This window comes from Heteronotia binoei, chromosome 21 (assembly GCF_032191835.1).
Source record: "Heteronotia binoei isolate CCM8104 ecotype False Entrance Well chromosome 21, APGP_CSIRO_Hbin_v1, whole genome shotgun sequence".
NCBI lineage: Eukaryota > Metazoa > Chordata > Lepidosauria > Squamata > Gekkonidae > Heteronotia > Heteronotia binoei.
The window spans coordinates 152,422,550-152,435,779 of record NC_083243.1 but is presented as its reverse complement, the minus strand read 5'-3'; the positions used below and the strand labels follow the sequence as shown (position 1 = coordinate 152,435,779).

Sequence of the window (13,230 nt, the reverse complement as noted above, 5' to 3'; positions counted from 1 at the left end):
TCAGAAAGCCTCCCACACTTTTGCCATTCTGAAAATGATGTAAAATAGAGTTGTTGAGGTTATTTCTATAAAGGAAACAGCTATGTTATAGCACAATGGCCTAGAAAAGTGTTTTTGTAAAGAGAACAGAGTGTCTTGTACTCTGTGCTTTATTTCAAATTGATGTAATCCTAGTCCTTCTGTATTGTTTATCAGATGTCTTATCCTGTTGATTGCATTTGTTTATACTATGTAATCAGATGAGTCTCAGTGAGAAAGGAGAATAATAAATAATTAAATACAAGCCAAGTGTGTTAGGCTTTCTTTCTAGATGCACAGGGCATATCCAGACTAGTTTAATAGTGATTCTTCCTTCCTTAGGTACCTTGGGAAAAGGAAGGGAGAAGGTATTTCAGCCCTTCATTAAACTAAAATCCCCACAATCCTTTAGTGAAAGCCTATGGCTGTTGATAAAACTTAAGTGCTTACTTGACCTACAGCATAGAGCACATAGGCGAGTGTGGATAGATGGGTAGGTATATCTAGGAATCAGTTCTACATTCTCAATCTCAATTGAATTGAGAATTCATTCTGAAAACATTCTGAATTTAGGGGGAGGTATTTGTGAATTTCCTGCGTTGTGCAGGGGGTTGGACTAGATGACCCTGGAGGTCCCTTCCAATTCTATGAATCTGAAAAATAGATTTCCATACACTTTTAAAAATAAATTGGACAATAACTAAACAGTTTTCTAGCAATATGTCTCCACTTCTCTAAATGTCTTAGTGTACCTCTTAGTGGCTTTCCCTTTTCTCGCTGCCTCCCCCGCCACTTCCATGGCCCCAGAAGATGAACAGACAGGGGAAGCAGAGGTAGAGGGGCTGGGCAAGGGTAAAGGAAGGCAATACCAAGCAGGTGGCAGGGAATGGAGCCAGAGGGTGGAAAAGCAGGACCAGTTTGAGTAAGGTGAGATTTGCTTTTCCCTGTGAGTTCGCACAGGTGATTTCACCCCTCATCACAATGTGTCTAATTTTAGCAGGAATGGATAGATGAAGCAAAATTTATTAAAAGTACTAATCCAACTTTACTCGTTGAACATTTCATACAGGTTACTTGGATTTAAGTAATTTATCATGTGCTAAGTACCAGTAAACATCAGTGCATGCTTAGTTAGATTAATAGTTTCAGTGGGTAATCCTGTTGGTCTGCAGTGGAACGTTTAGGTTTGAGTCCAGGAGCACCTTAGAGACCAACAAGAGCTTCAGGGTGTCAGCTTTTGAGAGTCAGAGCTCCTTCATCAAACACAAATGGTTAATAGAACAAAGTTTGAATCCAGTGGCAGCTTTAAGACCAACAAAGTTTAATTCTGCATGTAAACTTGTGTGTGCATGCACACTTCTTCAGATACTCCTACATACAATGGTTTATAACGTGTGTAATTCTACATTTCAGAATTAACTCTGAAGAGCGCAGTCACTTTGGCACTAGAAAATGGAGATATGTTTAAAACCCTGAAATTGTTGGTTGATCTGGGCCCCTGGGATGCTCCTGTATTATTGGCACATGCCCAAAGGTATGCATTTTCTGTCTTGTTTGGAAGCATCATATTTGATCCCTGGTGTAGGGAATAATCCAGTCCATCCCCAGATCCATCCACTTGCATGAATGCAAGCGGAATTTTCCCTTGCTTGTGTTACAACTGCTATGGGCACAGAACTGCATGGATGAGTTGGGTGTAAGAAAGCCCCCCTCTCTTGTTTTAAAAGTACTTTGATGTGATAATCTTTATGATTGTACATTCACTCATTACAACAGTAGCATACTAGTTAATATAGTTTTGTAAAAAAACAAATGGTTTGTGTTTAAATATATGATTTGTCATTTCTTGTTTCATATAGGCTTTATGAAAAATTTGGAGAAACTTCTCTAAGGCCTCTGATCAAGTTTTATCCATCCATTTTGCCATCAGATATCAAGCAAATTTGTAAAAGCAATCCTGAACATTTTTTGGCATTTTTAGACAGTTTAATCAAATCAAAGGCTGAAGATGAACGGTACAGTGCTTTTTCTTACTCTGGGGAAGAGAAATAAAGGATGGGATGCAGGAAGATAATTAAAATGAGTTGAGTGTTGCACATTTGGCTTTTCTTGTCTTCTGATTATTTCACTGGAATTTCTAAAACAAAACACTATTTAAATAAGGGATATTTTTGTTCTGTTGCTTTGAGATGCAAAGGGAATCCAGCCTCAGTTCATGCAATACTTAAAACCCCTCTTCCTGCTTCTGCACATCTAAAATCTACCTGGTATAATTGGTAAAAGAGTCCCGTGGCGCAGAGTGGTAAAGCTGCAGTACTGCAGTCGGAGCCCTCTGCTCACGACCTGAGTTCGATCCCAGCGGAAGCTGGTTCAGGTAGCCGGCTCAGGTTGACTCAGCCTTCCATCCTTCCGAGGTTGGTAAAATGAGTACCCAGCTTGCTGAGGGGAAAGTGTAGATGACTGGGAAAGGCAATGGCAAACTACCCCGTAAAAAGTCTGCTGTGAAAACGTTGTGAAAGCAACGCCACCCCAGAGTTGGAAACCACTGGTGCTTGCACAGGGGACTGACTACCTTTACCTTTTTTATAATTGGTAAAAATAATATCATTCTAGGTTGTCTTTCATGAGATCTCTTCTCTATCCTGAATCCTTACGATTGGATTGGCTATGTTTGGCAGTTTCTCATGATTCACCAAATACAGCAAGTACCAGGGATGCACAAGGATATCCAAGGTATGGGTTATAGTTATCCAGGTTTGCTGTATATAAACACCTCTGTAATAGAAGCCCAGTTTCTCACTGGTTTATTGAAGGTCTTATTTAGATTATCAGTCACAATGTACACTAGTGGTAATTGAGTTTTGGAAGATAATCCCAATAGACTGAAGGGCTGATTCATAGTACAAAGTATCTAGCCCATATGTAAATGATGATCTTCGAGTGGTCATCTGTGCAGTCACACACACACACCCAGCCTTCCCCTCTGCTGGCTCTTTGCTTTCCTGCACGGATGTCAGTAGTAGCTGAAAGAAATGGAGTGGGAGGGGCACCTTCCGCTCGCTCCAGGCATGCGCAGTTGGTGCCTGCTCCCCTGGACAATCCGGAAAGTGCGCCAAAAAATAACGCTCACGCGAGCTTTTGGAATCTCCAGGTTAGGATCTGTTGCCGAGGGCAAGACCCATGTGTGTGTGACTGCACAGATGACCACTCGAAGATCATCAGTTACAGATAAGTAACCTGGTTTTGTGCTCAATAAAATGCCATGTAAATTAATGACACAGCAGTTTTTTATTATTTTATGCAGTGTTTATTAAAATGTTTTTTGAACTTAATGTATTAGCTTGAAGTTTTGTATTTTAATAACAAATGTATTTAAAGAAAGAAGAATGGCCTTTAAAGAAAAAATGGCCATATGAAGAATGGTTTTATTGGAGAATCCTTCAAGAAAATATCTTTCATATTGTCAACTGAAAATATACCAAGCCACACTTCTGCAACATTTCCAAAGAAGTTTAATCTTTGACTTTGTGCTTTAATATTTTCAGGCCACGGTCACATTTATTTACTTGGGGATATAGCCAACTGATTTTACTATTGCTTAAACTCCCAGCTGACATTATAACAAAAGAGAAGATGGCTGAAATCTGCAAATATTATGGGTAAGGTAAATTTTTTGTAAACGAAAGATTATTCTTGAGGGTCCATGTTGTTTGTTCTTTTAGTTTGTTTAATTTCAGCATCCAGGATACGTACTGTGCGTGTGCTGAGCCATTATCCCTATGTACATTCTAGCAGCCAGTGCTATGCCTATTAGAATACATATTTAAAATCATTCAGGGTTGCTGCTTGACTGCCTTTTCCACTGCAACCAATTAAAATGCTGAGCACCACTAGTGAGTTATGCAGAAGCAAAAGCCATGTTCCAGTTCAAAGCTTCACTGCTTCTTTATTGCTTCTGCTTCTCCCCATCTCTGTGGGCAATGTGCTTATTACTGCAATGGAATAGAACAGGCATTGCTGGGTTGCTGCCCTAGTCCATTTTGGGGTCATACAGTGTCTTAAAGGTCATGGATTCTGGTTGCTGCTGCATAGAAGCATTATGTCAAACCAGCATTGGAAGGAGGAAAGAAAATGCATTATCTGGTATGTATTACTGCCTTTTATTATTATCTTTAAAATAATACTCTTATATAAAACCAGCTGAAAGTTGGTTTTAGCCAGCCTTGAGAGATAAATGAACAAAGTCCATCCACCAAGAACATGATCCTGACGATGCTAGAATGTGAACTTCCAAAGAAATCCATTAGATTGCTGTGTTTGGCTTTGATTTCAGTGGGGCTGAATTGTATTTGTTTCCTCAAAACAATGTGCTTTTACAATATGAATCTCTCAAAGCCATTAGCATTTTGGGGAAACCATTTCCACATACCTGTGAAAGTACATAAAACACATACAAAGCAACAACTGTAGGGAGAGTGTTTTGCGAGGATAACACCTACTCATATTTATTTAGCTTGTTAAATGGGTGTGTATGCTAAATTATGGAAGGGTGCTTTTTTTTAAGAGGGTTGGGTGGTTTCTTGTCTATCTGAACATTGAAATAAGACTGTAGTGCTTGTGTACATGCCTTCTGTAGATCCAAAGTCAATTTGGAGCTCAGTAATGGCTCAAAAGGGGTGGCTGTCTCCACTTCCTTCTGCTTTTCTCCACATTACACCACCCAAGAGGCAGAGCACCACTCTCCATCCCTGCTTGTTCCCAAGGCATCCTTTAAACCAGGGGCCAAGGTGCTTGCCAACACTTTCCCCTTGTGTCCACAGAGTGTTTTTAGAAAGTGGGTGGGTTCAAGTGGGACTTTCACCCAGATTGGCCACTGGAAATTTGAATGCTTTGGGATAGGGTAAGGTATAAATCAGATCAAATCACTGTACAGATTAAAAGTCATCCTCTTAATCAGTGGTACCTGAAATGTTAAAGTGTTTCTATTAGAGTTGTATATAACTTTGCACCCTGATGTTTTGTGGCTGACTCTGCCCCTAGTGGTGGCCATTTTGTGGTTGGCTCGGCCAGCCATCCTGTGTCAGAATTCCAGTGTGCCTACAGACTCAAAAAGATTTGGGGAGGGGGGCTGCTTCAAACACTGTGTAGAGGGCAAGAACATTAAGTACTCTACTTTCTTAGGATATAGAATAGCAACCATCCTCTTACTTCACTGTAGATCTGGCCATGTTTGAGCTCTTCAGTGTGCAGTCGATAATGCATAATATGTTATATGATCTAATTCTTAATCTCAGCTGGTATAGGTGGGTGTTTATGTATGAAAGCACTTATGCACATGTCTTTTTGAAGCTTGTAGTAAACTAGAACATTAATTAAGTTATAATTACTTTGACATATAGAGCACTTACATTTTCACAGGTTCTGGCCTGGATACCTTTCTCTCTGTTTGGATCTTGATAGAAGAGCTGAAACCCTGACTAATATTGTTTATTTAGATGACATGAACTTGTTGGATGGAGAACATGGTTAGTAAACCTTAATTTGGTTAAAACTGAATGCCTGCTTGTGTTAACTAGACGTTATGCGTATAGTTTAATGATCCATGCCTAAGGTTGCCAGTCTCCAGGTGGGACATGAAAATATACCCCAGAATCACAACTGAACTCCAGACAACAGAGATCTGCCTTCCTGGAAAAAATGACAGTTTTGGAGGGTGGACTCTATGGCATTATATTTGGCTGAGGTCTCTCTTCTCCCCAAACTCTGCCCTCCTCAGAATCTACTACAAAATTGGCAAGAATTTTCCAACCTGGAGCTGTCAACCTTAGTCAGGCCTGGCCCCAGTGAATTCTCTGTCAAAGGCCAAAATAGGCCTAGAAAGGGCCTTTCCCCTGGCTTTTTACTTACTGTGAAGCCTGGAATACTGTGGTTGCCTATCTGAGACAGCCATTGAGGGAATCTGTTGCTTAAAGCTACAGGTGTTCCTTTTATCATTTTTGGATTTTTAAGTGGTCCAGTGGCTTTTTTTTTTTAATTTCACATTTTTCTGCAAACCTAGTGCCTTTTTCAGATTTGTAGAAAGATCTTTCTTGCCTGTTCACAGCTCCAGTCACTGGATTTAAGTATCCAAACATATCCTGACTTTGCTATCCTATAGCTATAAAAGTCTAACAGTACTGGTGATGACTCATCCTCCCTTTGGATGAGCTACGTGTTGCTCAAAGAGCAACCCCACCCTCCAGCCCCATTACAGTTGAGGATTGGACCACTGGGGAAGCTGCTTGGCAGTGGCTGTTGTTGGCAATCATGCTTGGTTCTGTCAGTAAAAGGCGGCGGTGGCGGGGAGGCCCTTTCCAGGTCTATTTTGGCCTTTGAGGAAGAGCTCATTGGGGCCAATCTGGATTAGGGCTGCCAGCTCCAAGTTGTGAAATTCCTGAAGATTTTGGGGTGGAGTCTAAGGAAGCCAGAGTTTGAGGAGGAGAGAGGCCTCAGCTGAATATAATGCCATAAGACCACCCCCAAAGCAGTTATTTTTCAACAAGGGGAGAGAGATCTGTTGTCTGGAGTTCAGTTGTGATCCTAGGAGATCTTCCCACTCCACCTGGATGTGGGCTACCCTAGGCCTGGCAGCACCCTCTGGATGACTTTATATGCCATCTGACTGGCTGCTTACTAGGCCTGGCTGCTTACTACTGTTAAGCAGCAGCCCCCTATGACAGCCAGTGTGGCATAGCAGCGCTTCAGAGCAGAGTCTGCCAGACTCAGTTTCTTGCTGTGGAAGCTGACTGGGTGACTTTGGACAGGTTACAGACTTTTAGCCAAACCTACCTCACAGGGTTCTTGTGCAGATCAAAAGGGGGGAGAGGAGAGAGATGTATGCTGCTTTGGTCCCCACTGTGGAGAAAGCCTGCCTAGGCGGGGAGGGCGGGGTATAAATAAAAGATTATTATTATTATTATTATTCCTATGTAGAGGCTGCAGTGAGGGCAGATGGAAAACTGAAGTCAGATCAGTTCCCAGAAAACAGCCACCTCGAAGCGCATACCTTATGGTATACTGTAACATAATCATGGCATGCCAAAAAACCCAGATCACACCACAAGCGCACGCTGATGCTAAATGCTACAAGGCCAAATATGACAGGAAAAGGTCGCAACAGTGTACTGCAGACAAAAGGAATACTGAGCTTCAGCATCTGCATGATCATTGTCATGCTATGATGCCACAACAAATTAACCCTGAGTGCCCAGAGCCTTTTTAAAGAGCCCGTTGTATTTACTCTCACAACAGAATAGAAGATGATGGGGATCTTAATGTATGTTGTAAATGTTCCTGTTGCCCTGGTTATTGTGAGAATACTGATTTTTGTTAACTAGAAGGAACAGTTATTTCTTACTAGTAACTCCGACTTGGATTCTCATGGTGAGACCTCCAAAATGCTGATGCTGGTGGGGTGCAAGTATTTGGGGGGGGGGGGCAGGGCACAAAGCTGGTTCACCTTTATCACTGCAGCCTCTGTCCCAGGCCACATGTTTTTTTTGTTTTGTTCGTTTGTTTTCCAATATTAGTCCTGGTGTTCTTAGGCAGCAAACTGACCTGATTTTTTTTAATCATAAATATTCTTTCACTTTCAGGGGCAGTTCCAGAGACAGTGGAAGAATGGAGGTTTCTCCTCAATCTTGTAAAGAGTCATCACAGCAGTGTCCTCCATTCTTCTATGCAGAACGGCAGTGCTGTTAGTAATGGTGCTCCGAATTGGTCAAATTGTGTTACTGTTGAGAATGTGGCTGTTCTGTTGGCTAAAATAATTGGCCCAGATCGTGCAGTGCTACTGTTGCAGGAATGTGGCCTAATGACCGAGTTATCTGAAAAATTTGCCAAAGTCTGTGAGATACTAAGAATTGCTGAAAAAAGGCAAAGGTAGGTTTTGAGAGAATAGTATTTTGTTATCACTTTAGAATTTAATTAAATATACTTGACATTTAGATGGACAAATTTCTATACAGGCAAAATAAATTGAAATAAAACACTTCACTGTGGGAAAACATTGAAATCAACTTAAATGAGCTTAATGCTAATCTCCAATTGTACTTACTTAAATTGAGACACATGTAGGTTTTCTTGGGAAAACTGGGGGAGTGGGGGAGGGAGAGGAATCCCGAGAAAATCCCTGATCTATTTGGGAATTACCAGTAGATCTGAAAATGTGGAGAGACGGGAGCAGATTACTCCTGCCTCTCAGCTGTTCTTTGGGCTTCTGCTGCAGCCCCTGTAAAGGAACTGCAGAAGGGATTGCAGAAGACAGCCTAAGGATCGGCTGTACCAGAGGGAGCAGGCTGTTCCTGCTGGCTTGGCATGAAGCTGGCTTCTTGTGCAGCCCAGTTTAAACCAGGCTGCAGGAGAAGCCAGCCCCAGAAGCTGCTATGCCAGAGGGACCAGTCTTTTAGCTGCAGCACAGCAGAGCCTCAGGCCAGCTTTTCCTGCAGTGCAGTTTAAATTGTGCTGCAAGAGAAACTATCCCTGCCAGGTCTGCATGTGGCAAGGAGAGACCTCCCTGCCACATGCAGATCCTGGGACCACCTTCTCCTGCAGCGTAGTTTAAACCATGCTGTAGGAGAAGTCATCCCAGTCAGGAACTGTGTGTGGCAAGGAGAGACATCCCCACAGCATGCAGATTCTGGAACCAGCTTTTCCTGCAGCACAGTTTAAATCAAGCTGTAGGAGAAGCCAAGCCAGTCCTAGAATTGGGCTGGGTTTTTTATCAGTATTTTTCTTCTTGGGTCTGTTGGAACTGAAAGAATTGGGGATTTCTGAAAAATCCTGGATCTAAATACCATACTGATATTGAGATCTGGGAATTTTTTTGGGGTCCCATATACCCAAACCAAAAAATGCCGATTAAAATTGTTTATAAAATGTTTTTATTGTATTTTATTGTTTTATCTCCACCCTGAGCCCTACGGGGAATGGGCGGAATAGAAATATACTAAAATAATTTTTTTTAAAAACATAGTCCATATCTAGTAAAACCATTAGTTTAAGTCACTATCCAGTCAAGCCAATTATTCCTGTGCTCCTTGTTGCTTAACTCATGTCAGCTTTTGTAGCTTTAATTCAAAAGAGTATGCACCTTAGGTAGTTACTAGGGATAGGCATGAACCACCTGATGAACTAAAGTTTGTAACAAATTTCAGCCAGTTCGTGAAGCAATGCTTGTAAGCTGAAGAACTTCCATGAACTTCCACAAATTTTTACTCAATTCATGGTGGTTCATAGAGAGCCATTCATAGTAGTTTGTGCTTTCTGTTTTTCACAAAAAACAGCTATTTGGTTTAAATGGCTGGGAGTCATCTAAACCACTGCTTTCTGTTCCCCACAAAAAGCTACAGGAGCAGAAAGCTGGAGTTTAAATGGCTCTGAGCCTGGGGCTGGCTGTTTAAGAGGATTTTCTTGAACAGCTGAGAGATAGGAGCAGACTGCCCCTGAAGCTCAGCAATTTCCGATCCAAACAGCTGAGCTTTGGCTCCCATGGATCAGGTGTTTAGATTGGAAACAGCTGAGCTGTGGGAGCAGGCTGCCTCATAGCTCAGCTGTTTCAAGCATGAACCTCACAAACCCAGTTTGCTTCATGGTTTGCCCATAAACAGAACTGAATTTTTGTGGTTCATGTCCATCCTTAGTTGTTTTCTACATAATGAAAACACACACATTTGCTGAAGGAGCTGAAGTTTCTGAAGTATATCTTAGAAGGACTAAAAAGCATGACTGAATAGCAAACTCCATCTGCATATCTCTGGAAAGCAGCCCAGGAAGTTAATATAAAATGTACAAAGCTTTTGAAACTTATCTTATTGGCATGATAACCCTTGGCATGATGAGTAATTGTAGTCTTTAGATGCACTCCTAAGCAAGTCTACTTGGAAGTAAAACCTATATTATTTAATGGGGTTTACTCCAAGGAAAGTATCATTAAAGGAGTAGACATGAGGTACTAATTCTGTGAACCAAAACTGTTGCACTGTAGTGATCTATGCACAAACAATTGTAAATCCAGTTTGAGGTTCAGCTGATGAAAGAAGTTGAGGGATAAAAATGAGAGTTTAATCATGTCTTTATAATAATTTAATTTCCTTTCCCTTCCATTCTTTTATATTTGTTGCAGAGCCCTGATTCAGTCCATGCTGGAAAAATGTGATAGATTTTTGTGGTCTCAACAAGCATAACAAATAGTTATGAAAGATAACAATGGTTATAAGGCACATATATTGCAAGAACTTGTATCAGTTTCCAGAAAAGTCTTCCTCTCTAGAAAACAGTGTATTAATCTATTTGCACAAACATTGGAAATGAAGCTTTTTAAAATATCAGTTTTCAAGTCTTGGTATATTGGATTTCTATAACTGAATGTGTTTTGCCAGTTGCTTACTTAAAAGTGCCGAACTATATTTCTGTGAGCACCTTAGAAGTATTTGTATATGTTAAGAGTTGCATTATCAGTGTTAACTTTACATAAGAAAATGGGATTCTTTGTGAACAACCTCTACCCATATAATCAATGTAAATTTATTTTAGCAATATCAAAAGCATGATAGATTCTGTACAGTTACTAGCAGATTACCATTCAATTTGTAAGAAGGTGCACATAAATGAATGTATGTAAAAGCATAGATTTTACATGTATAATTAGAAGATGGGCAGTATCCTTTATGAGTTATATCAAAAACTCTTGTAAGGTAGCTACTAAAAGGATGTGATAACAGTACCAAATATAACACCTTCCAAATGTATATAAAAGCAGCAGTGCTAGAGCCGAGATGCTGTTAGCTAAATATTACTGACAATTGACGTTGGTAACCTTTTAATGCAGCATTTTAGCAATGGCAGGAGTTAATGTAAAATTATGTATATTAATGCAGTTTGTTCTCTTACTAAAAAGCACCCTAAAACTTTAAGAAAAACCGTACAATAGTTTTGCACTGTTTTCTTTTTTACAATTTTGTATAATGAAGTTTGATTCCATTCATGTTTATGTGGCAGTAAATCCTACTGTGTTCAAAAGGTCTCAATCCAAGTAAGTGTGTAATTGTGTTGTTACATGCCACAACTGGAACAGTTGACATACTTTGTTTTACTTAACACTTGGAGAATCTTCACTATTAAAGTTTTATTTGACTTAGAAGCATTCATATTTTAAAATTCACTGAACTGAATACTTCTGTTGACATTATCTGGTCTTTGACAAAAAGAGAATACTATGCAAATCATTTCGAGTCATGTTAAATATTTAATTTATAGAAATCATATTTTTAATAATGGCTTAGTTCTAAAGTAATTCAAGGATGCTTTTACTTGTGCAAGGGCGCTTTCATTATGCCTTCTGGCAACAGCCCCTGGTGTCCTCTAAAAGTGGGGGAGACCCTGAGTAACAGCTTTTCAACAGGTGTGAGAGGCTGCAGCTGTCAGAAGGGAAAGGGGAATCATCACTCACACACACTCCAGTGTGTGGAATACCTCACATCTCTGTATAACTTTGAAGAGCAGCCTTAGGTTGAAACTGATATAAATTATACTTATTGGATAAATTAATACATTGGATAGAGTTATGAAGTTTGAACTCCTTTTTGAAGGGCTTCTAGAATTAAACTGTAATTTCCAATGTGTTTTTGACCCAACCTAACACTGCATACTTGAATCTTAAAGCTGAAGTCTGAAATAGCACAAATGCATAACTTCAGGCTTTCAATACAATCTTTTAGAACATAATTTCATACTAGTTGTTGTTAGTCCTTGTCTCAAAACTTTAATAAAGTACAAAGCTTTACGTAAATTATCTTTTTTGTGCCTTCTTTTTCTAGATCACAATCCAAAGAGTCTTGTTAGGTGTGGGCAATGGCTTATTTGTGCACACTAGAATTTTCCTCTTTTTTGCAGCAGTGGCTTCATACACTTTTGTGGTTTCATCAGGTTTCAGGACCTGCTTCATTGGTATCATGGGGGAGGAGGGGGCAGCTTCCAGAAACAGGGGCGAAGAAGTCCTGCTGTGAACAAGGAACTCGATGCACAGACTTTTGAATGGGGTATCAGCATGTAAATTACTATACACATAGTTTAAATACTGATACAAATGCACAAAATAAATTTGAGATTTTCGTAAAACTCTGTATTATGTGCTATCTCAAAAGGAAGTGATATAGAACAACTAAAATATATATGCATAACCAATTTTTGTACTTTGCTACTTACTGTTTATATTTTTGAAAATCCATCACTTTTAAGCATACCGTATGATTTTGTTATTTAAAACATTGCTTGTACTCAAACAACCATGTTTATGATTTTTGCTTACTTGGAGTTTATTAAAGTTAATATCTCTAATAATCACTGGTTCTGTTCTTTCCCCTCTTTGTAACATAAAGGGTAAAGTTTTAAATCTACCTTCTGAAACAGGCATAAGTATGGGAGGAATTATTTGAGGAGTTATAGTGTGGAAGAGGGTACATTCTTGGCCTGTTGTGACCTATGCGTGCTCTCTAATTCCAAAAACTCAGCAGTTTCTGATACAAAGAACTCCTTCTCTTCTGTGTTTTGTTAGCATTCTCATGACTACTCAAAGAACTTCATTGCTCTTTATACAAAATGAACCAAATGGCGATAATAACTCAAGCTACTACTGCTATTGCATTTCTGTTTACGATAGTGATGTCCTTAGTCATCCCACTACATCCTTGAAGACATAGTGTAGGTGATTCAAGGGAAAAACATTTGGGAAGCTAATCTTATAGCAGGTATGTGGTGCAGCGCTAAACTGTATCAGTCAAAGCTCTCATTGTTAAACTGATTTAAATAACTTTGTTTGGCCCTAGTAGATAAGAATAAACAAGCTGAATTAGGGAAGAATGTTGTTATCAATAGACATTTGCTGAGATGGAAAGGTGGGAAAAAAACCTAGACTGTAATAAGCTTGAAATTGTCTTAGTAGAAATTATGTTCTGGAAGAATCATAGAATTGGAAGGGCCTCCAGGTTCATCTAAACCAACCCCCTGCACAATGCAGGAAACTCACAAATATCTCCCCCTAAAGTCACAGGGTCCTCATTGCTGTCAGATGGCCATCTAGCCTCTGTTTGAAAACCTCCAAGGCAAGAGAGCCCACCATCTCCCTAGGAAGCCTGTTCCACTGAGGAATCGCTGTAACGGTCAGGAAGTTCTTCC

General features: G+C 39.9%; 1 protein-coding gene across 1 annotated transcript in view; it reads left to right on the top strand.

The window, feature by feature from the left end:
- HPS5 (HPS5 biogenesis of lysosomal organelles complex 2 subunit 2) overlaps positions 1-12,399 on the top strand; it is a 46,607-nt gene extending 34,208 nt beyond the window's left edge. Inside the window, exons 17-23 of the mRNA XM_060263217.1 lie at positions 1,432-1,552; positions 1,878-2,033; positions 2,632-2,751; positions 3,564-3,677; positions 5,437-5,543; positions 7,653-7,938; positions 10,181-12,399. Coding sequence (XP_060119200.1) covers positions 1,432-1,552; positions 1,878-2,033; positions 2,632-2,751; positions 3,564-3,677; positions 5,437-5,543; positions 7,653-7,938; positions 10,181-10,241 — 965 coding nt within the window. The 3' untranslated portion in view covers positions 10,242-12,399. The remainder of the gene's footprint in view (positions 1-1,431; positions 1,553-1,877; positions 2,034-2,631; positions 2,752-3,563; positions 3,678-5,436; positions 5,544-7,652; positions 7,939-10,180) is intronic.
- The last annotated feature ends 831 nt before the right edge of the window (positions 12,400-13,230 follow it).